At 48.1% G+C, this 24,200-nt stretch overlaps 1 protein-coding gene across 1 annotated transcript; it reads right to left on the bottom strand.

Annotated features, from left to right (window-relative positions):
- Positions 1–7,557: 7,557 nt before the first annotated feature.
- LOC105481450 (RAB33A, member RAS oncogene family) lies at positions 7,558–21,015 on the bottom strand. Its single transcript, XM_011741079.2, has 2 exons — positions 20,400–21,015; positions 7,558–8,143 (listed from the first exon to the last, which is right to left on the bottom strand). Exons 1-2 carry the CDS (start codon positions 20,655–20,657, stop codon positions 7,688–7,690), a joined length of 714 nt encoding a protein of 237 aa, XP_011739381.1. The 5' UTR covers positions 20,658–21,015; the 3' UTR covers positions 7,558–7,687.
- Between the last annotated feature and the right edge of the window lie 3,185 nt (positions 21,016–24,200).

Consider the following 24,200-nt stretch of genomic DNA (forward strand, 5'->3'; position numbering starts at 1 on the left):
AGGAAACCTAAGGGAAACGACCCTGCCCCCACCCCACCCCCGCCCCAGACCTGGAGGCACATCAGAATCAGCTGTGGACATTCTAACAATACAAATTAATTCCTGGGCCTGCCCCCAAGATCTACCTGACCAGAGTGTTGGGGACTGCAGCCCCAGGAGTCTGTACTTTAGCAAGTCCCTCACTGATTTCATGCTGTCAGCTGTGAACTGGCATTTGGGAACCACGAATCTAGGGGAATCTCTGGGAACCCATTTCAGTACTTCTGCCCCAGCACCGCCTCTTAGGGGCACAGAAGTCAAGATGACTTGGAGTCAGAACAAGGTTTTTTTTTGTTTTTTTTTTTGTTTTTGAGATGGAGTCTTGCTCTGTTGCCCAGGCTGAAGTGCAGTGGTGTGATCTTGGCTCACTGCAACCTCTGTCTCCCTGGTTCAAGTAATTCTCTTGCCTCAGCCTCCCGAGTAGCTGGGACTACAGGCATGCACCACTATTTCCAGCTAATTTTGTATTTTTAGTAGAGACAGAATTTCACCACGTTGGCCAGGCTGGTCTCGAACTCTTGACCTCAGGTGATCCACCCATCTCGGCCTCTGCCCGGCCCAGAACAAGGTTTTAACTCATGTGGCTGTGCCACTTGAATCATGCTGGGATTTTCAAGGGACTTGGAAGTGGTTCAGGAGACTAGGGAGACCCTTTCAGAGGCAGCAAGGCCCCTTCCAGTGAGGCAATGAGGGACGGTGTATACAGGAGGGGCCTCTTTAAGGTAAGGCGGCAATTATGTCCGCTCAGGTGTTACAAGTGGGTAAATACTGGCCTCTCTCTGCCTCTGCTGGTGACAGTTGCAGAAGCAGCTGAGCCTTGCTTTCCAGGGAGCTCTCAGCACATCTGCGCTCTCTCCTCTGCCCCCAGCACACACTGAGGGTGGGCTCAGTCAGCTTCCCTCAAGGGGTGGGGGCTGCTCCAGCTGTTCTGGGCTGGGCATCAATCCCTGGCACTGCTCTGGGTGGTGGTGCTCAGAGCAGCATCTGGTCCTGGGCTCTCTGATGGAAGGACCCTGGCAAGACAGTCCCCAGGCTGGATCCAGGGGCGTGAGCAAATGAGCAGGTTTTGGGGGAAAGGATAGTTTGGGGGGCCCAGTGGCAAGATGCTATAGCCCCAAAGACAGGGCAGCAGAGTTAGCTGGCTGTGTGGTCCCCAGCTTCTGTCCAAGGCAAGGACATCCTGAAGACTCCAGAGCTGACAGAAGTGTCAACCCACTAGGCTTCCTGGAGGTATCCAGTCTGCGGCATCTGATTCAGGGAGGAATGTCCTAGACAGGCCTCCTGGGTAGTGAATGGCCTGCTGGCCAAGCCCCCATGGGTCAGGGAAACTGGCTGGGGTAAACCTGGCATCCCTACAAGAGTCCCAGACCTGGGAACTGGCTAGAAAGACAGTGTAATATCATAGAAAGAGCCGAGATTGACGTGAGACAGATCCCCATTCATTACTTACTACACTGGACAAGTCACTAAGTCTCAGTGCATCCATGTTCTTTGTTTGTACAATGGAAATCAGCCAGGCATGGTGTCTCACTCTTGTAATCCCAACACTTTGGGAGGCCAAGGCAGGAGGATCACTTGAGCCCAGGGGTACAAGACCAGTTTGGGCAACATGGCAAGACCCCATCTCTATACAAAAACTGTTTTCTCTCTCTTTTTTTTTTTTTTTTTTTTTTGAGACAGAGTCTTGCTCTGTCACCCGGGCTAGAGTGCAGTGGTGCCATCTTGGCTCACTGTAACCTCCACCTCCTGGGTTCAAGTGATTCTCCCACCTCAGCTTCCCGAGTAGCTGGGACTACAGGCGCGTGCCACCACGCCCAGCTAATTTTTTTATTTTTAATAGAGATGAGGTTTTCCCATGTTGGCCAGGCTGGTCTCGAACTCCTGACCTCAGGTCATCTGCCTGCCTTGGCCTCCCAAAGTGCTGGGATTACAGACGTGAGCCACCACGCCCAGCCAAAACTTTTCCTTAATTAGCCAAGTGTGGTGGCACACACCTATGGTCCTAGCTACTCAGGAGGCTGAGACAAGAGGATCGCTTGAGCCTAGGAGTTTGAGGTTGCAGTGGGCCATCATCACACCACTGCACTCAAACTTGGGCAACACAGCGAGATCCTGTCACTAAAAATAAATAATAAAAAATAAAAATGGAGGCCAGGTGTGGTGGCTCACACCTGTAATCCCAGCACTTTGGGAGGCCAAGGTGGGCAGACCTCAAGGTCAGGAGTTTCAGACCAACCTGACCAACATGGTGAAACCCCGTCTCTACTAAAAATAAATAAATAAATACAAAAATGAGCTGGGCGTGGTGGTGCACACCTGTAATCCCAGGTACTCGGGAGGCTGAGGCAAGAGAAGTGCTTGAACCCGGGAGGCGGAGGTTGCGGTGAGCTGAGATCACACCACTGCGTTCTAGCCTGGGCGACAGAGTGAGACTCTGTCTCAAAACATACATACATACATACGTACATACATAAACAAACAAACAAATAAATAAATGGAAATAATTATCCTGCTCCATAGAGTTGAAGGAGCATTAAATGAGCTAGTGAATGAATGTAGAGTGTTTTAGCATGGTGCCTGGTACATTATAGGCATTCACATGCTAGTAATTATTTCTCCAGGTTCTGTCTCTGTAGCACAGGAAAAGTCCCAAAGGTACGAATGTAGATAGTGAAGGGGAGCCGTAGAAGAAAGATAGGGACCAACATGATTAGTTCCAGAGACACAGTAAGGCCAAATGATGCTGGAGGCACTCTCCTTCCTTTGAATCCCTCCACTCTTCACCAACCTCACAGAAAAAAGAGTCTCATGATTCTCTGACCTCCTGGGTCCCCTTCTACTGGGTATGCTGTGGGTCAAGGCCATTCCCATATCCTCTCCCTCAATCTGAGGGAGGCCTGAGCACCTTCATACAACCGTACTGTTGCCATCATTCATCTTCTGGGGCTGCAAAAGAGATCTCACTAGCTATTTGAGACCAGCCTGAACAACATAGTGAAAGTCCATCTCTACAAAAAATAAAAATAAATTATCTGGGCATGGTGGTACATGTCTGTAGACCCAGCTACTCGGGAGGTGGAAGGGGGAGTTGCCTGGGTTGAGACATCGAGGCTGCAGTGAGCCAAGATTGTGCCACTGCACTCCAGCCTGGGTGACAGAGTGAGACCCCGTCTCAAAAACATAAAATAGGAGGCCGGGCATGGTGGCTCACGCCTGTAATCCCAGCACTTTGGGAGGCTGAGGCCGGTGGATCACTTGGGGTCAGGAGTTTGAGACCAGCCTGGCCAACATGGTGAAACCTCATCTCTACTAAAACTACAAAAATTAGCTGGGTTTGGTGGCGCACCTGTAACCCCAGCTACTCAGGAGGCTGAGGCGGGAGAATCACTTGAACCCGGGACGCAGAGGTTACAGTGAGCTGAGATTGTGCCACTGCACTCCAGCCTGGGCGACAGAGTGAGACTCCATCTCTAATAATAAAATAGGAAAAGAAAAGAAAACTCCCAGTCATGGCCCATAGGGCCCCCGTAGACCTGGCCTTACCTATTTCTGTACCTCATTTCTTGCCACTCTCCTTTGCTTGCTCTATTCCAGCCATCTCCATACTGGCCCCCTTTCTGTCCCTCAAACACACCAACGTTACACCACCTGCCTCTGGATCTTGACATTTGCTGTTTCTGCTGCTTGGGGTTCTCTTCTCCCTTTTTCTTTTCTTCTTCTTCTTTTTCTTTTTCTTTTTTTTTTTTTTTTTGTTTTGTTTTTTTGTTTGTTTGTTTTTTGAGACAGAATCTCACTCTCTCACACAGGCTGGAGTGCACTGGTGCGATCTTGTTTCACTGGAGCCTTCACACCCCCAGCTCAAGGGTTCCTCCCACCTCAGCCTTCCGAGTAGCTGGAACTACAGGTACGCAACATTGCACTGGGCTAATTTTAATGTTTTTTTCTAGAGACAGGGTCTCACCATATTGCCCAACCTGGTCTTGAACTTCTGGGCTCCAGCAATCCTCCCACCTTGGCCCCCCAAAGCTCCGAGATTACAGGCATGAGTCACTGCACGTGTCCCTGGTTGCTTTTCTTCATTCATTTCTCAACTTAAGTGGCATCTCTTCAAAGATGTCTTTTGTGCCACTCCAGCAATATGTTGCCCTCCCCCATATCTGTCACCTTCAATTCATTTACCCTGTTTTGAGAGTCCTTATCACTCTCTCAAATGAGCTTGTTTAGGGGCCTCATTTCTTATTTAGTGTCTGTCTCCTTTAGGAGAGCAGGACTTTGTTCATGTATGTAACGCCAGGATTCAGAATAGTGGCACATAGTGGGTTCTCAATGAATGTTTGTTGAAAGCCTAGAAGGTGGCCAGGCACAGTGGCTCACGACTGTAATCCCAGTACTTTGGGAGGCCGAGGTGGGCAGATCACCTGAGGTCAGGAGTTCGAAACCAGCCTGGCCAACATGGTGAAACCCCATCTCTAGAAAAATACAAAAATTAGCTGGGCATGGTGGTGGGCACCTGTCATCCCAGCTACTCGGGAGACTGAGGCAGGAGAATTGCTTGAACCCGGGAGGTGGAGGTTGCAGTGAGCCAAGATTGTGCCATTGCACTCCAGCCTGGGTGACGAGAGTGAAACTCTGTCTCGGAAAAAAAAAAAAAAAAAAAAAAGAAAGAAAGAGAAAAGAAAAGAAAGAAAAAAGAAAAGAAAGCCTAGAAGCCTAGAAGGTGTCAGAGGCGATCCTGGTTAGAGGACTCATAACACTAGGAACGTTGTCATCCTTGGCCCCTGTAACTGAAGAAAGAGGCCTGACCAAGAGGGGTCTGGACCCAAACTGAAATGTACCCATTAGGACAGACAAATGCACCTGTAGTAACTGAGCAGTGGCCTAGCCCTGCAAGACAGGTGATGGCAACCAAAAGGCAACACAACAGCAGGTTGTGTCCTGAGCAAGGAGTCAGCGTCTGGAGTGTGAGACAAGGTAATGGGGTGTTGCATCTGGGAGAAGCATAACAACCAGGCTTCCGGCACACAGCTCATCCACAGACAATGGGAGCCCAGCCCTTTGGGGGAGATTCTGGGGCTGGGAGTTGGATGGGGACAACTAGTAAGAAAAGCAGCTCTAACTGGAGTGGTAGGCAGATTCCAAAGACTGAGATCCAGGCAAAGTCAAGTGATGAGAACCAGACTGGTGACTGGACTGAGTCTGAGGCCACTGGGGGCGGGACTGAGTCTGAGGCCAGGTGGGGATGGGATGTGGTAGAGAGGGCTGCAAGGATGACCCAGGCGGGACCAGACAAGCTCTTTGAGTGGGAAGCACATCTGGTGTGTGTTACCCTTCGCTGTCTAGGAGCAGAGCTCCATACGCCTGACAGAGGAAAGTGTTCAGGAGCTGTCTTCCCGAGACCCCCTCAGAGCGGGATTCCAGCAAGAGAGACTCCTGAAGGAGCACACCATCTTTCATGCAAAGAAATCCACCTGGAGCTATTGTAGACAAGTCTTTACTAGCCACTCTTAGTTACTTTCACAATTGGACAAGGAGCTTTCGTATCAATAATAGGACCAGATGTATAAGAAATAACTATAGGACTCGCCTGCTGGAAAACTACCAAGAGCTCTCATTGGCTCAGAGAGCAAGTCCGGGGTGGGTGCTGTGGCTCACGCCTGTAATCCCAGCACTTTGGAAGGCTAAGGCAGGCGAATCACCTGAGGTCAGGAGTTGGGACCAGCCTGGCCAACAAGGCGAAACCCTGTCTCTACTAAAAAATACAAACGTTAGCTGGGTGTGGTGGTGGGTGCCTGTAATCCCAGCTACTCAGGAGGCTGAGGCAGGGAGAATTGCTTGAACCCGGGAGGTGGAGGTTGCAGTGAGCTGAGATCGCGCCACTGCACTCCAGTCTGGGCGACAGAGCGAGACTCCATCTCAAAAAAAATAAAAAATAAAAATAAATAAATCTCCAAACTGTTCTGCCTGATGCGCAAGCCCTCCCCAATCTCAGCTCCCACTAGCACTGTTCAGCTCTCCTTGGGCCAGATCCCCAGTTGTCCTCTCTTCCAACTTCCAAGGTTATTCCTGCCCCCCTGATTTTGCCCACTCCCCTCCCCTCTTCTTTACCAATCTAAACCTTACACGTTAGTTAACATACAAAACAAATCTAAGTATTTTCCTGTGAGCCCTCCCTGATATTGAATACGTAATGCTCTCACTTCCCATGGTGCAACCTCACACTTGGTCATGTTGTCTGGTTTTTGTTTGCATGTAGTTTCAGTGTGTACATAGTTCCTGCAACTAGATCATAGGGTCTCTGAACATAGGGAACGTGTCCTCTTGTAACATTTCTTCCCTAGCACCTAGCAAAGGTCTGGGGACATGATAGATATTTGTTGCTTGAGCCCTGCCTATCCAAGAAAGGGTAGGGGTGGGGGTCACAGTGGGAACAGCCTTAGGGTTCAAGACTGATTGATGAAAAATAGGAAGCAGAATCTAACTATTCTGGAAGTAATCGGGCCCATTGGACAAACTGTCCTTTTTTTTTTTTTTTTCTTTTTTTTTTGACACAGTTTCACTCTGTCACCCAGGCTGGAGCTCAGTGGCACATTCTGGGCTCACTGCAACCTCCACCTCTCGGGTTCAAGTGATTCCCCTGCCTCAGCCCTTAAGTAGCTGGGATTACAGGCATGTGCCACCATGCCTGGCTAATTTTTGTATTATTAGTAGATACTGGTTTTCGCCATGTTGGCCAGGCTGGTCTCGAACTCCTGACCTCAAGTGATCTGCCCGCCTCAGCTTCCCAAAGTCTTGGTATTACAGGCGTGAGTCACTGCGTCCGGCCATACTTTTTATTTTTTTTTTTATTATTTTTTTTTTTTTGAGACGGAGTCTCGCTCTGTCGCCCAGGCTGGAGTGCAGTGGCGGGATCTCGGCTCACTGCAAGCTCCGCCTCCCGGGTTCACGCCATTCTCCTGCCTCAGCCTCCCGAGTAGCTGGGACTACAGGCGCCCACAACCGCGCCCGGCTAATTTTTTGTATTTTTAGTAGAGACGGGGTTTCACCGTGGTCTCGATCTCCTGACCTTGTGATCCGCCCGCCTCGGCCTCCCAAAGTGCTGGGATTACAGGCGTGAGCCACCGCGCCCGGCCCATACTTTTTATTTTTAAACTGGAAAATATGGAGAGAGTAGTCTATCCGGGCATTCAAGGCACATATCTAGGAAACCTAGGAAATACCAGTGAGTCCACATCTCGTTTCAAGACTTCTCTATATCACTCTGCCTGTACTTGCTCTCTAGAAAAACATATCTGGCCTGTGCCCCAACCCCACCAGGTGTTTCTGCCCACTGATTACACTGAGTGAGAGAATGAATTCGTCCTGAAGAATTGACTCAAGCGATGAGAATTTCAGAGAGCCTAGAAAGCTGGCAGGGAGTGTGCCACTGGCATGGGGAATATTACTCTAGTAAGACAAACTGCCTGTTCCACTCATCACAATCAGGAATGGCTTGGAGGAAAGCAGACAAAAAGCCATGTGATAATCTATACAAATTTTATTTTGATATCAATTTGTATGGAAACAAGCAGGTGTCAGCATTATGCAGGCACAGAAAAAAGGGAAAGAAAAACTCCAGTGATAATTTATCTTGTATTTACACCATTTGGTTTCAACAAGGACAGGAAGCTTTACTGTTAGCTTCCTGTGGGAACTCCAGTTTCTGCACCTTCCCCTGCTGCCTCTCAGCATCACGATATAGCAGGGATTTCTGGGCCTTCAATCGGCAAGCCAGGCACATGAAAATCGACTCCACGTTCTGGCTCTCTTTGGGGTCCTTGGCCGATGTCTCAAACAAGAGCATGTTGTGGGCATCAGCAAATTTCAGGGCTAAGTTGGAGGGCACCTGGATCTGTTCCCTCAAGTCACACTTGTTCCCCACAAGCACTTTGGGGACTAGTGGGGGCACAGCATGCCCATTGCATTCTTGGATCCACATTTTGAGGTTGGTGAAAGATGTCATCTTGGTGACGTCATAGACGAAGACCACGGCATGTACGTTGCGGTAGTAATGCTCGACCATGCTTTTGCGGAAACGTTCCTGACCTGCTGTGTCCCACACCTGAACCTGGAACATACAAAAACGCAGAGATGGAGTCAGAAAACGGAACAAGAACAGAGAGGAGAAAACATGGTTTTGTAGCACTATAAAAATGAAGTGACACGACGGGTACAGTGGCTCATGCCTGTAGTCCCAGCACTTTGGGAGGCCGAGGCGGGCGGATCACCTGAGGTCGGGAATTCGAGACCAGCCTGACCAACATGGAGAAAGTTCGACTTTACTAAAAATACAAAATTAGCCAGGCGTGGTGGTGCATGCCTGTAATCCCAGCCACGGGGGAGGCTGAGGCAGGAGAATCACTTGAACCAGGGAATTGAAGGTTGCAGTAAGCCGAGATCGCGCCATTGCACTCCAGCCTGGGCAAAAAGAGCGAAACTCCATCTCAAAAAAAAAAAATAGAAAAAGAAAAAAAAAATTGAGTGACAAGCCATGACACAGGAAGTGGTTCTTTGACAGATGAGCAGAATGGACTTATCAAAGCATAAAGAGAAGTTTCAGGATTTGTCAAGTTTTTCTTAAGATTGTTAACTGAAAATTTTGAGTTGAAAAAAATCTTAAGATTTTTAGTTGAAAAACTGGATGTAAATTGGTCAACTTTTCTGGAGAGCAATTTGGCAATATTATCAAGAACCTCAAAAATGTTCATAACTCTTAGGACCTGAAATCTCACTTCCAGAAATCTATACAAAAGAAATAGGGATGTGGTCAAAATTTTGTACTAATATTTTACAGTGTTATTTAGAATTTTTTTAAAATAGGAAAAACCTAAATGCTCACCAGAAAAGGAATAGCTAAAGTTCATGTCTATACAGTGGGGCCGGGCACAGTAGCTCATGCCTGTAATCCCAGCACTTTGGAGGCCGAGGCGGGTGGATCACCTGAGGTCAGGAGTTTGAGACCAGCCTGGCCAACATGGTGAAATCTCATCTCTACTAAAAATACCAAAAAAAAAAAAAAAAAAATAGCCAGGCCTGGTGGTGTATACCTGTAGTCCCAGCTACTCGGGAGGCTGAGACATGAGAATCGCTTGAACCCAGGAGGTGGTGGTTGCAGTGAGCTGAGATTGTGCCACTGCACTCCAGCCTGGGCGACACAGTGAGACTCCGTCTCAAAAAGAATAAATAAAAATGAAAATATATCTGTACAGTGGGATATTATGCAGCCATTAAAAATAATGTTTTCAAAGACTAAATTGTAAGAGAAATGCTCACAAAATACAAGTAAGTGAAAATGCAGAATACAGAATTTTTCTTTTTTCTTTTCTTTTTTTTTTTTTTTTTTGAGACAGAATTTCATTCCTGTTGCTAGGGCTAGAGTGAAATGGCACGATCTCCGCTCACTGCAACCTCTGCCATATGGGTTCAAGCAGTTCTCCCACCTCAGACTCCTGAGTAGCTGGGATTACAGGCATGCACCACCACGCCCGGCTAATTTTGTATTTTTAGTAGAGATGGGGTTTGTCTATGTTGGTCAGGCTGGTCTTGAACTCCCGACCTCAGGTGATCTGCCTGCCTCGGCTTCCCAAAAGCGCTGAGATTACAGGCATGAGACACCATGCCCAGCCTCAAAATTTTTCATATGCTATGGTCTCAATTTTTTAAAAAAATGTTAAACATAAATATATGCAAAGCACAGACTGGAAGTGTACACATCAGAACATTAATGGTTATTTATCAGCAATGAGACTATAGTGATATTTATTTTCTTCTTTTTAAATATTTTTCCTTATTTTCTTCTGCAAGTATGCATTACTTCAGGGTTTATTTGGTTTTTTGTTTTTGTTTTTGAGATGGAGTTTCACTCTTGTCGCCCAGGCTGGAGTGCAATGGCTTGATCTCAGCTCACTGCAACCTCCACCTCCCGAGTTCAAGCAATTCTCCCGCCTCAGCCTCTCGAGTAGCTGAGATTACAGGTGCCTGCCACCACGCCCAGCTAATTTTTGTATTTTTAGTAGAGACGGGGTTTCACCATGTTGGCCGGGCTGGTCTCGAACTCCTGAACTCAGGCGATCCACCCACCTTGGCCTCCCAAAGTGTTGGGATTACAGGCGTGAGCCACTGCACTTGGCATTGCATTACTTTTTATTTAAAACATATATATATATGTATATATTTTGTAGAGACAGGATCTTGTTATGTTGCCAAGGCTAGTCTCGAACTCTTGGCCTCAAGCAATCCTCCTGCCTTGGCCCCAAAATGTGCTGGGATTACACGCATGAGCCACTAGCCTGCATTACTTTTTAAAGAAAACAAAGTTAAGGCCGGGCGCGGTGGCTCAAGCCTGTAATCCCAGCACTTTGGGAGGCCGAGACGGGTGGATCACAAGGTCAGGAGATCGAGACCATCCTGGCTAACCCGGTGAAACCCCGTCTCTACTAAAAAATACAAAAAACTAGCCGGGTGAGGTGGCGGGCGCCTGTAGTCCCAGCTACTCGGGAGGCTGAGGCAGGAGAATGGCGTGAACCCGGGAGGCGGAGCTTACAGTGAGCTGAGATCCGGCCACTGCACTCCAGCCTGGGTGACAGAGCGAGACCCCGTCTCAAAAAAAAAAAAAAAAAAGAAAACAAAGTTAGTGTTAAAATCTCACCTTCAAACCCTATTTATTTATTTATTATTTTGAGATGGGAGTCTTGTTCTGTCGCCCAGGCTGGAGTGCAGTGGTGCGATCTCAGCTCACTGCAACCTCCGCATCCCAGGTTCAAGAGATTCTACTACCTCAGCCTCCTGAGGAGCTGAGACTACAGTCTTGCGCCACCATGCCCGGCTAATTTTTATAGTTTTAGTAGAGAAGGGGTTTCACCATGTTGGCCAGGCTGGTCTTGAACTCCTGACCTCAAATGATCGAGCCTCCCAAAGTGCTGGGATTACAGGACTGAGCCACCATGCCCAGCCTCCAATTTATTTTTAAGTTCACTTTTTGGTTATGTAAAAGGTAACTTAAGTCACTGGATTTTTCTTCTGTATCTCAGCTTTTGGGATAAAGGCCAAATTGTGAAGAAAAAAACTGCTACCTGTAACATATGCAAAGACACAACTCCCAGGAGATATACATTCAGCCCAATATATTTCCTTTTATATATCCAACGTCTTGGACAAGGGAGATTCATGCTCAGAATGATGGTCCCAAGGCCCTATACAATTCTCAGTTATCAAAGAAAATTTGATTATGGCCACTAATTGACTGCTATGGCTCTTAAAACGAAGTATAGCCTTTATTTGGAGTTAGCAGTCAGTAAGTATAATCTAGTAAATATAATTGAATCTGTCGGCTGAGTGAAGATTTTACAGGGCCCTAGAGTCATCATTCCAAATATCAGTTTTCATTGTCCAGGCTCCCCATCATCTCCCTCTATTGACACGGTTTCCAAGTTCCTCTGGCAAGACCTTCAGATTGAACCCTTCTTCTATTCCGATTTCTGTGTCCCTCGGCCCTCGGCCAGACTCTTCTCTCCTCACTCCTGGACTAGAGCAAAGTATTTTGGATTGTGGATGTTTCCATTGCAGGGTCTCTTGAACACGGCTTGCTTGCTTGCTTGCTTTTTTTTTTTTTTTTTTTTTTTTTTTTTTGAGATGGACTGTGGCTCTGTTACCCAGGCTGGAGTGCAATGGCGCAATCTCAGCTCACTGCAACCTCCACCTCCCAGGTTCAAGCAATTCTCCTGCCTCAGCCTCCCAAGTAGCTGGGATTACAGGCGTGTGCCACTGCGCCTGGCTAATTTTTGTATTTTTAGTAGAGACAGGTTTTGCCATGTTGGCCAGACTGGTCTCGAACTCCTGACCTCAGGTAACGAAAAAGTGAACTTAAAAATAAATTGGAGGCCGGGCGCAGTGGCTCACGCCTGTAATCCCAGCACTTTGGGAGGCTGAGGCAGGCGGATCACGAGGTCAGGAGATTGAGACCATCCTGGCTAACACAGTGAAACCCTGTCTCTACAAAAAAAAAAAAAAAAAAAATTAGCCGGGCATGGTGGCAGGTGCCTGTAGTCCCAGCTACTCTGGAGGCTGAGGCAGGAGAATAGCGTGAGCCCAGGAGGCGGAGCTTGTAGTGAGCCAAGATTGCACCACAGCACTCCAGCCTGGGCGACAGAGCTAGACTCTGTCTCAAAATAAAAAATAAAAAAAAAATAAAAATAAATAAATTGGAGGCTGGGCATGGTGGCTCACTCCTGTAATCCCAGCACTTTGGGAGGCCCAATCACTCCTGATCCACCTGCCTCAGCCCCTGAAAGTGCTGGGATTACAGGCGTGAGCCCCAGTGCCCGACCTCTGAATACTACTTTCTGACCAGTTTTCCTCAATCCCTGCTTGTATCAGCATTCCATTCACCTCTTCAGGAAACTACTGTAGCCCTCTACTGCATGTGGCATCACATGGATTCCAAATGTGGAATTCTGTCTGCCATAATTTCACCCTTCCCAACCTGGTTTCAAGCTACTCAGCTACACCGGGTTGATTCCCTCCTCTGTACTTTGGGTCATGCTAGTCCACTCCTCCCCTATAGAATCGGCTGCCCCCTCATTGCCCTATCAAAATCTCACTCATTCTTCAAGGTTAAGCTCATGCTTCTGGCTTCTTCCTCAAACCTTCGCCAACTTCCCTTCAATTTTCTTTTCTTAGGAATCTCTGTTGCACTTTGAGTCTGCATCACACCATTTCGAATAGATTTATGTTTTCTAATTGTCTCGTCAGTGCTCTTGGCATCTCTCCAGCAAGACTGTAAGCAGTCTTTTTCTGCATCAGACCACACTCGTCACTGAGGTTGTCACCATCACCATTATCAGCAGCAGCCACGTTATCAAAAGGCAGTGATGGCCTGAACCACTGAAACTACAAGCAGTCTGGCATCCTAGATATCTGCCAAGGCGATTTCAGAGGGAACGTCTGACTGTGATCACACAGAAAAAACATAAGTCCTCAAAGACTGATTTGCTTCTGCAAGCAAGAGACAGAAAATATTTTCATTTCTTCCACCTCTCCGTGGTGTTCTGAACAGGAAGAAAGGGAGAACAGACCACAGGAGGAATGGAGGTCAGTAGGAAGACAGCAGGCATAGCCCAGGAATATCATTACCACTTGGCTCCTGATCCCCACTCCCCACCTCACCCCCCCAGCAGTCTTCACTCTTGCCTTTTGCCTCTGAAGAAGGCTGAATCCCTACCAGCCCTCAGGCATGTGGCAGATGCTTTAACACCATGAGCTCAGGACTCTAAAAATACCTGCCACTAGCAGGAACATGGGTGGGAGTGTGTGAGGTGATTGAGGCTGAGTAAGGTTGGCCATTTGGCTTTTCTTTGGCTTCATAATTGCGTATGCCGCCCAAGTTGCCGGAACTGCCAGGAGGGCCCTCTCTGCTGGAGACCTCCTCTGTCTTTCCAACGCTATTGGGAGCCTTGAAGCTTTTATTTGGAGGCTCCAAATTTAAACTGCAGGCACTGCTCCCTTCCAGCTCTTTGTAAACCCCACCCTGAGTTCTTTGCAGACGTGTCTGTCGTGAGAGGGGAGCCAGGAAGCAGGCTGCTCGCAGCAGAAAATAGAAGAACCAGTGGTGTGGCCTCAGAAGCATCAGAAAGGAAGATCACAGCAGGCAGGTTCCCTAAACACATGAAATGATCTCATTAAAAAAAAAAGTCGCCGGGCGCGATGGCTCACGCCTGTAATCCCAGCACTTTGGGACGCCGAGGCGGGTGGATCACAAGGTCAAGAGATCGAGATCATCCTGGCTAACACGGTGAAACCCTGTCTCTACTAAAAAATACAAAAAATTAGCTGGGCGTGGTGGTGGGCACCTAGTCCCAGCTACTCGGGAGGCTGAGGCAGGAGAATGGCGTGAACCCGGGAGGCGGAGCTTGTGGTGAGCTGAGATCGCACCACTGCACTCCAGCCTGGGCTACAGAGTGAGACTCTGTCTCAAAGCAAACAAACAAACAAAACATCAGACAGGGTCTCACTCAGTCACCCAGGTTGGAGTGCAGTGGCATGATCTCAGCTCATTGCAGCCTCAACTTCCCCAGACTCAGGTGATCCTCCCACCTCGGCCTCCCGAGTAGCTGAGACTACAGGCATGCACCACCACACCTGGCTAATTTTTGTATTTTTTGTAGAGATAGGGTTTCCCCATGTTGCCCAGGCTGGTCTCAAACTCCTGGGCTCAAGTGATCTGCCTGCCTGGGCCTCCCAAAGTGCTGAGACTCTACGTGTGAGCCACCACGCCCGGTCTCTCTCTCTCTCTCTTTTTCCAGACAAGATCTCATCATGTCACCCAGGCTGGAGTGCAGCAGTGCAATCATGGCTCACTGCAGCCTCGACCTCCTAGGTGCAAGCAATCCTCCCTCCTCAGCTTTCCGAGTAGCTGGGACTACAGGCATGCACCAGCACACCCAACTAATATTCATATTTTTTTTTATTTCGTAGAGATGGAGTCCTCCTTATGTTGCCCAGGCTGGTCTGGATCTCCCGGGCTCAAGCAACTATCCTGCCTCGGCCTCCCAAAGTGCTGGGATTACAAGTGTGAGCCACCTTGACTAGCAGTGATCTCATTTTGTTTGAGAGTTAGGTGTTCCTGTTCTCAGCATCTTCATAAACCCCTGGCCCACGCCAAGCAGTGAACGCATCTCCTTCCTCTTTTGCAGCTGCCTCTCCCCTCACCCTTTCCTCCTTTCCTGTGGGCACCACATCCATACAGTGTATGGGGGTGAAGACTGCCTCTTAGCCACATACATGTACCCCAGATCCTTGTTTCTCTCAGATGGCCAATGGAGTATAGTGAAGTCAAATCAATTTGGGTGCAGATCTCGGCCCAAGTCATGTTAGTACATGACTTGTTAGGTGTCCTTAGGTAAGTTAGGTGTCCTTAGGTAAGTCACTTTCTCTGTCTTCAGTGTCCTCATCTGGAAAGTGATGATAACAATAATAAGGTAGGGATGCTATGAGGATTAGTAGTCCTTGTAAGTACATGACCCAGTGCGTAATATACACTCTCCCTTCTTTCATGACCTGAAATCTCCACCATTCAGTCTAGATGGGCAACAGTTTGAGCAGGCACTGTTGGAAAGGCAGCAAGCATCCCAGCTCTTCTGCTCAGAAGCTGAGTAAATGCCAGACAAGTATTTTAATCTCCCTGAACTGAGCCTTGTTTTTCTCACCTCTACAATGGGACCTTGATCCTCCTATGGTTGCTGGGATGATCCAGTGAAATAACACATGAGAAAGGACTTTTGGAAAATGTCAAGCACTCTGCAAATATTAGTTGTTGCTCTGGTCTCAGAAAGGCCATCAAGCCCTCTTCTGTCGGTATGGTTCCTTGAATCCATTGGTTTCTCATCCTGGAAATCATAGAAAGCTTGGCTTCTCGAAGGTGAGACAGAGCTAAAGGCCATCCAGTGGGGAGGGGGGAGGAGAGAGGAATGCTGGCAACATGCCATGGGTGGCCCGGGGACAGGCCCGAACTGATGAGGTGCTAGAGGAGGATGGAGGGGCACAGCGTGGGGAACTGCCAAAGAGAAATCTAACCTTTTGAACTATTTTCTGGGTGAGCTTCAGCAAGCCCCCCACCCCCTGCATGTGCTCTTAGCTGACAGGGGGATTTCTTTTCCCTTGGAAACATAACTGGCATCTTTCTATAGATGAGGCATGAATGTCCTTTTGTTGGAGGCTGATGGGGGAGGGTAGAAGTGCAAAAAAAGGAGACAAATACATCTGTAACCTTTGGAGCATGCCCCAGTGGATGATGGGAAAAGTTTAAAAGAAACCTGTTTTCAACTAGCTGGACTGTCCCATCTGCATCTAAGATCTACACACAAAGCTGACACAGAGAATGGCAAAGGAGGACAGAGACAAAGAGAAACTCACACACAGAAAAAACCAGCAAGGGAGACAGAGAAACTCACACTGATGGATAATTAACCATTAAGCTAACTGGCAGAAGATAGAAGCTCAGAAGCACTAAGGAAGACATGATGTCATTCTGATTTCAGGCAGCTTCCAAGGAACACTTAGCTCAGCCTCCATCCACTTGATAATGTAACACAGGAAGGTATTTTTTTCCCCCAGTGATCAGTAGAGGAACAGAAATTCACAGTCCTGAGCTGTACCTGCCCTTAGCCACAGCTGACCTGCAGTTTATTTGGTCCCCAGGGCTGGGGCACAGGGAGTGCCCAGCCTGTGGGAGGAACCAAACTATTATAGACAGAAGTGCAGCTTCCATGCAAATTTACAAAGAATGATTCAAAAATTAGTTTCTTAGCCTCCCCTCTACTACATACCCTCCCTCCCTACACACACACACCCCTATTCAGCATTTTCTAATGCATTTAGGAGACAGACTCAATAAATTTAGCTACATCTGTAGGTGACAGACACATCACAGTCATTAAGGGAAGTTCCACTCTTCCTTTGGGGGTTGGGGGATACCTCCACCCTTCCTAGGCTAATGTCAGGAAAGATTGTCAGCTATCTCTTATGATGTCCCTCTGAATTCTTGTCATAGGCAACCTTGTGGGTTGGATGGACCATGGAGCTAGGCTGGAGAGAGGATTTTGTGCTCTTCTAAGCCAGGCAGCATGATGTGTGGAAAGACCAGAAGGGGAATTAGGAGACCTGAGTTCTAGGTCTGGCCCTGTGTGATCTTGGGCAAGTCACTTTCCCTCTCTGAGTCTCAGTTTCCTATCTGCAAGAGGAGGACACTGGATTACAGAATCTGTAACGTCTCTTTTGTCTCTGAACATTCTCTGCATTTCACACCTGAGTTGAGACAATCAAAGTGCAAAAAGTAAACCCAGGGCTCCCACCTGTAATCCCAGCACTTTGGGAGGCTGAGGCAGGTGGATCACCTGAGGTCAGGAGTTCGAGACCAGCCTGGCCAACATGGTGAAACCCCATCTCCACTAAAAATATAAAAATTAGTTGGGCATGGTGGCAGGTGCCTGTAATCCCAGCTACTCGGGAGGCTGAGGCAGGAGAATCACTTGAACCCGGGAGGCCGAGGTTGCGGTGAGCTGAGATCGTGCCATTGTACTCCAGCTTGGGCAACAAGAGTAAAACTCCCTCTCAAAAAAAAAAAAAAAAAAAAAAAAAAGTAAACCCAGTTGAGTTCCGTGTGTCCTGAATACAAATTGAAGGAGGCATCTGAAAGGCTCCTGAGGCCTTGGGCTATAACCCTAAGTCCCTGGCCTACAAGAAAGAGCAAGACTGGCTGACTGACATTCTACCTCCCTCTGTCAAACTCCCCCAATCTAAGGGACTGAATATTCCCCTGTAGAGTGGAATGCAGTGGTAAAGGGTATGGTCTCTGAATCTGGGTTGAAATCATGGCCCTGTAACAGGAAAGGCAGGATAGTGAGGTGGCAAAGTGCTTGGGCTCAAGAGTCAAAGACTGAAGCTCAGATCCATAGGCCATTGGGTTATTTCATCTCTCTTAGCCTCAGTCTCCTTATCTATAAAATGGGAATGATAACAATAGTGCTGATTTGATAAAGCTGCTGTGAGGAGCAAATAAGATAATGCATGTAAAGTGCCTAGCCTGGGCTCTTTGCTTATTCAATACATAGTTGTTATTATTATTATTATTATTATTATTATTATTATTATTGCCTACTCATTGGAGGCTTTTCTTGGTGTTCATACAATTGAGTTCACCAGGACTCAGTTGTAAATGCTTTGATGGGGTGAGGGTGGGGAACATAATGATTGGAGACAGCAAATGGGGCTTCAATACCCTAGGGATGGCCTTGAAAATTAATTACAGCGTGACTCTAACTACACCAAATCAGTTGTCCCTAGCAGGGGTTCATGTATGTGCTACCCCGGGACACAGGCAGGCAGCCCAAAAGAGGCCACACCGTTGCTCTTAGACTGAGAAGAACTGGCTGAGACCTCTCTACCACTCTCCTGCAAGGGCTGGTATGTTACAGCCCAAAAGCCTTCTATTGCTGGCCATGGTCTAGGCCAGACCTCGGACTGTCACACTGGACTTTTCTCTCTCTCCCAAAGGGCAAAGCCCTTGGCAGTCATCTCCAAGCATGGCTTTGGCATGTATTCCTTGAACAACTTCAGGCTAGCCAGAGTGTGAGGCCAAATCTTCTCCTATCTAGATCACGTGCTAGCTGCCAGGCCCTGCCATCTTCCCACAGACATGCTGGTCTCTCGCCTGCCAGCTCTGGTCCTGAGACTGCAGCAGCTTTACAAGAAGCAGGGTCACCATCTCCCCACTCTCACACGCTGCTCTGAGCTCCTTCAGAATCTGCCCTCAGAGGACTCCTCCATGAGCAGTGTCACAAGGCTTTGTCCTCTTGAAAATATCATCTTCCCAAAAAAAGCCTGTATTAAGCACTTATCTGCACGTGGTGTTGTGCTGAGTTCTGTTTCTAGTGAGTCACACTGTCACAGGCTCTGCCCTCTGGGAAAAAGTCTGGAATCTTTGCCAGAGACTGTAAAGTCCAGTTTGGCTAAGTACTGGGGTGTTAGAAGAGAAGGAATGGTTTAAAAATTCCTCCGAGACCACTGGGTGGTGACTCTTCCACTCGTGTTCATCTCCCATCCCTCACTTTCTAGCTTCCTCCTCCCTCCTTCTTTAGATTCCCAAACACTTCATTTTTTTCCATTTAAATTTCAGATGGGCTTATTTCCCACCTTTTAAATCCAGGGAACTCTTTGGCTTACTGTAACACTTGATTTTAAGCAAATGAGAGCATTAGGTTTTTGAGGGTTTAAGAGCCCATCCGTAAAGATATTTCTACTTTGGATTACAAAGGCATGTTTTAGAAATTCTAGAATCGTATAGCCTTACATTAAAGAAGCCAGACACACTAGAGGAAGTCTTAACCAAGCAAATGTCAACAGCCCCAGGAAAGGACAAAGACAAGATGCTGCCTTTGACTTTAAAAGGAAATGTAGCAATTCCCCTTCAAAATGCAAGGGGCAAAAAAGATCACAATTTCAAAATAATGTTCTATCTTCCTGACCCTGGGGCTCTCCCTTATCAGTACTGAGCTGTCCATCTTCCTGACATCTAGTGCGTTGGCCCAGTTTCTGAAGCCATTTTTAGAACATGTTCATTTTAATAATCAAGGAGTCAGAGTCTTGCACAGTTTCAAGTGTTTCATCAGTTACTCAGCCCTTCTCTCCACGTCACTCAGAGGAGGGGCCTTGTGGTCACTTTGGCCGTTTGACCAGCAAGAAGGAGGCTTACTGTTACCCCTGACTCTGTCTAGGGTCCAACCATACGCTCAAGGAAAGGCCAGCTGTGAGCCTAGAAGAGTTGTCTTCAGTGATTCCATTGCCTTTATAGAGGCCCCCCTCTGCTCCCCTGACACAGGAAGTTGCCCTTGTTATGTCCTCCCTCCCTCCATGCCCTGCACATTGACATATTCGTGTCATATCAGGTTTCTACCTTTTCTGAATTAAAGGTGAGCACAAATGGTCAGACAAGAATATTTGCACTTAGCCTATTACATAAACTCATGGAGGGGGAGGATTGAGCATTTCCCTGGCCCTCGGTTAAGTCACTGCATTTTTACAAAGACCTTCTGAAGACAATACCAACAGAATGAATAAGGAGCAGTTCATGTATTAGATACCCCAGACAAGTAAAGAAAATACCATTCCAGGGGGCCTGTTACAATAAAAAACAAGTTTTGTTGATTACAAAGGGCTGGCTGGTGACCCTGCCTCAATTTCTTTAAAAGGGCTCATGGCTTTCTGCCAGAACCACCTCACTCCACCCCCATCTCAACTCAGCCCTAATCTTAACTATAAACTGCAATTTAAAATAAAGCAGCTTTTTCATTCTCCATGGATTTCCATCCTTTCCTTCCCTCTAATGACTTGAGGCTTAGCTGAAGTGGGGTTTTGCAGCCTATCGGCACCCAAGCGGTAGAAGAGACATCAGGATGTGTAAAGTGCTTTGGGATCCATCCCACAGACTAGGACCCAGAGATGCCTCCTGCCTCCCTCTGCCCACAGGTGCCGCTGCTCGGGCTAGGGGTCAAGGATGGGATCCAACATGCTTTTCCTGGCAGGACCTGTCAGGCAGGAGCAAAGGGTAAGAATGCAACCATTCTCGACCGCCCTAAAAAACTGAGTGATATGGGGACGGGACCCCGCTGAGAGAGGTGAAAAGCGGTGAGGAGGGGCCGAGGGTCCTCGGCTCAGCAAGAGGCGAAACCGCCACGCGCTGGGACGCTGGACGATGACAACCGCTACAGCTATGCCTCGGGCGAGGTCCCCTCCCAGGTCCCTCCCTTCCTGGACCTGACCCCCGGGATCACCTTGATCTTCTCGCCCTCGATTTCCACGGTCTTCTCCCTGAAGTCCACGCCGATGGTGGCTTCAGTCTTGTCTGGGAAGGTACCCCCGCAGAAGCGGAAGGTTAGGCAGGTCTTGCCCACGTTGGAGTCCCCAATCACGATGATTTTGAAGATGCGAATCTGCACGTACTGGTCCAGCGACGAGTCAAGCTCCAGGGACGCCAGGCCAGCGGCCGAGGCGGGCTCCAGGCTCCCATGGCCCAGGATGGGCTGCGCCATCTCCCCCGGACCGAACCGGGGCCCCAACCCCCCTCGAGGGCTCCACACAAAGAGAACGTCCACGTTCGTGCGCTCGAGGCGAGCGAGCTCTGTGCGCGTGTGTGTGCGCGCGTGTGTGTGTGTCCGCCCGTGTGTGCGTGCGCCGGCACCGTGTGCGCGCGCGCGTGAAGAGGGTGCCTCTCATTCCGGGCCCCCCTCCTCCTCCTCCAGCGCACCCTCCTTGCAGCTCGGAGGCACCAACACAAAAGCCAGGGAGAGGAGGAGAGAGGGAGGAGAGTGGACGAGCAGCGAGCCTTCTGCCTGTGTGCGCCCTCGGACCGGATGCTCTGGCGAAGGACCCTACGGCGCTGCTCCAGCCGCCGCCGCGCCTCGGCCCACACTCTCCCCTGCCTGCACCCCCGAGACCGACCGGAGGGAAGAAGCCTCAGGAGGAAAGGGAGGGGGTGGGGACAGCAGCACACGCCACCCCGGGATAGACTTCTTTCTCCTTGCCCCCATTTATGTTATAAGTTTCGGGCTCCCCACCCCCACTGGTTCGGAGCGCACGGGATCAGCGGGCAGGGAGCACAGCTGGGGAGGACAAAGAGCTGCACCCTAAGGCATCACTGGATCACTTCGGCCTCCCTGGAGCAACGCAACTCTGCAGGGATGGGGTGGGGGCTAAGGCACCTCTTTCACTTCGGGAGCAGCCGGCAGCTGAGCCGCGCCTTCCCGGTCCCCGCTACCCCGTCCCCTCTACCCCCACCCTCTACCCGACCCGCGCCTTGGGATAAAGGGATGTTCTGTCTTATTGAGTGAGCAGGTGCACTCACGGGCCCCAGGCAGCCTGAGAGGGCGCTGCCAAGACACGCAGTGGGTTGTCCCGGGCCTGCACAGTTGAGAGGAGGGAGCCAGCGGGCGCGCGTGTGCGTGTGTAGGGGGTGTTACTGTTTCTGTCACAGACTTGCCAGATGTAGGGGGGCGCGTACCAGGCGCCAACATCCCCTCATCACACCACGAGCACCCATCCTCTGAATGTTCAGGAGAGCGGCTCCTATTGGCTGCCGCAGTCGGTTGTGTTTGGCTGGCCAATGGGGAAGGCTCGCCGCGGGAGAGGGCCACACAGAGGCTAGGAGAAGGGGGGAAGCTAGTGGTGGCAGTTCCAGCAAAAGGGGACTTTGTTTATGGGGCTAGCCATTACTGGCCCAGGTGGAGGATCTTGGGACATGGCATAAGCTCCACAGTGCCTTCCACTCCCAAGCCCTCCATATAACCGTAAGTCCTTCCAGAAGGGTGGAGTTTCAGAGGGAGTTGGGAATCCCTAGGAGGGTTCACTCCCCCTGCAGCTGAATGTAGAACAAAGTGGTTGAGTCTAATTTGCCAGAAGCCTAGATTATGCTTGGAAGATGATAAATGAACACAATCTCCTTACAATATTAGGGGGCTGCTTCCCAAAGCTTACTAATCATCACACACATCTTGGTCAAGACCAGTATTCCCTCTCCCTAAAGTCATCCGCAGATTCAGAATTTGTTTGAAATCGACTTTATTGGGTACAATTTACATATGATAAAGTGCACCCATTTATTTTTAAGACTTCATCTCTCCCCCTACATATTTCATAAGCTAAGGTAACACTGACACATGTCACTAGCACTGACTTGTGAGTTATTGCTAATGCGATCAAGGTCAGGGATTCAAGCATCACAGTTGAGCTGCCATCTTATTTGGGAGGCTGAGCTGCAGGAAGAGACAAATATGACCAAATCCATTTCTGCTGAGAGAAAAACAGTTTAGTGCATAAGTGATATATCTGAGAGCAAACTGGAATGTAACTACTCAAGGACGTCCAAGTTACTCAGAATGGCGTCTTCCAGTTAATAAGTTTATAAGCTGAGCTAGCAGATATATTTACAGCTATATCATATATGCAGGTCGCCCATTCCTAAAACCCTAGATTATACTACTCAGCATTAAAACTACCCAGATAAGGATTTAATCTTAGTTGGCTAATCCAAAATCATCCTTATGAATACCAGTTTTCATTGTATTATGTATCAATCATCATTGTACAGTATTTTTGGTTTTGGTTTGCTGGATCGTTCCCCTCTGTATTGGAAGCTAATGCTCCTGATGATCTTTATCTACAGCATAGCTTTAAGGCGGAGAGGGGTAACTATTAATTAGGCACATCCTGTACACAAAGTAGAAAGGGGCTTTGCCCTTTGCCAACCCACAGCTAGAATTAATGCCAACTTCCTGAGAGATATAAAAAAATAAACATATGTACATAATAAGATTATTTCAATGTATGCTTCTAGCAAAAACTTGTCACTGAGTCTACTTTTGTAAGGAAGAAACTTTGATTTCTGAAAATATGATATCTCAAAATGGGCTTCTTGCCCTAATAAAAGGTGTCTGTTACTTCTGTGGGGTGAGACTTTGGGGGACTTCCACTTATATTGTTTGGAATTAATTCAATGAGTATATATTGCTTTTGCAAAAAAAAAAAAAGATAAAAATATAATTTTTAATTAAAAGGACAGGAAAACTACCGTATTGTACCTATTGTAAAAAAATTAAACGTACTATACAATGCCCTTTGTGTTAATTGTGCATTATTAAATTACTGATTTTCAAATACATGCAGTTGTTTTCATAGGTACCTGATTATCATGATTTTGACAGTGTTTTCCAGTCCCTTTCGCAATCAGATATAATTAACTTTGTATTTAATCAATCCATGATCACTGGTTTTTAGAAATATCAATAAAAATCAATGTCTGCAAGGCTGTTAAAATATTAAGTAAATATAAATAATTTTTACGTTACTCTGGAATTGATATTTTCAATATTTATCTCCTGGCCTAAAGTGATCCACCCTCCTCGGCCTCCCAAAGTGCTGGGATTACAGGCATGAGCCACAGTGCCTGATCATATTTTCAATATTTATCCAAAGGAGCTCTAGATAAAATGTCACCCATTGCCTGCACTTCTGAACACTGATCTACTCTGCTTAATGGGTAAGGGAACCCTGGATCATTTTCACCCAATAAAGACTACTTCCTAGGCCTGGCACAGTGGCTCACACGTGTAATCCCAACACTTTGAGAGGCTGAGGTGGCAAGATTGCTTGAGTCCCGGAGTTCAAGACCAGCCTGGGCAACATAATGAGACTGTCTCCTAAAGAAAACCAAAAAACAAAACTGCTTCCTTGGTTAAACTTCATAAAAGAATGTCTTTGTAGGCCGGGCGAGGTGGCTCATGCCTGTAATCCCAGCACTTTGGGAGGCTGAGGCAGGTGATCACCTGAGGTCAGGAGTTCAAGACCAGCCTGGACAACATGGTGGAACCCTGTGTCTACTAAAAAGACAAAAATTAGCCGGGCGTGGTGGCATGCGCCTGTAATCCCAGCTACTCGGGAGGCTGAGGCAGGAGAATTGCTTGAACCTGGGGGGCAGAAGTTGCAGTGAGCCGAGATCTGCCACTGCACTCCAGCCTGGGTGACAAAGGGAGACTGTCTCAAGAAGAAAAAAAAAAATTATCTCTTTTTCTTTTTTGAAA

Source organism: Macaca nemestrina, chromosome X (genome assembly GCF_043159975.1).
Source record: "Macaca nemestrina isolate mMacNem1 chromosome X, mMacNem.hap1, whole genome shotgun sequence".
Lineage (NCBI taxonomy): Eukaryota > Metazoa > Chordata > Mammalia > Primates > Cercopithecidae > Macaca > Macaca nemestrina.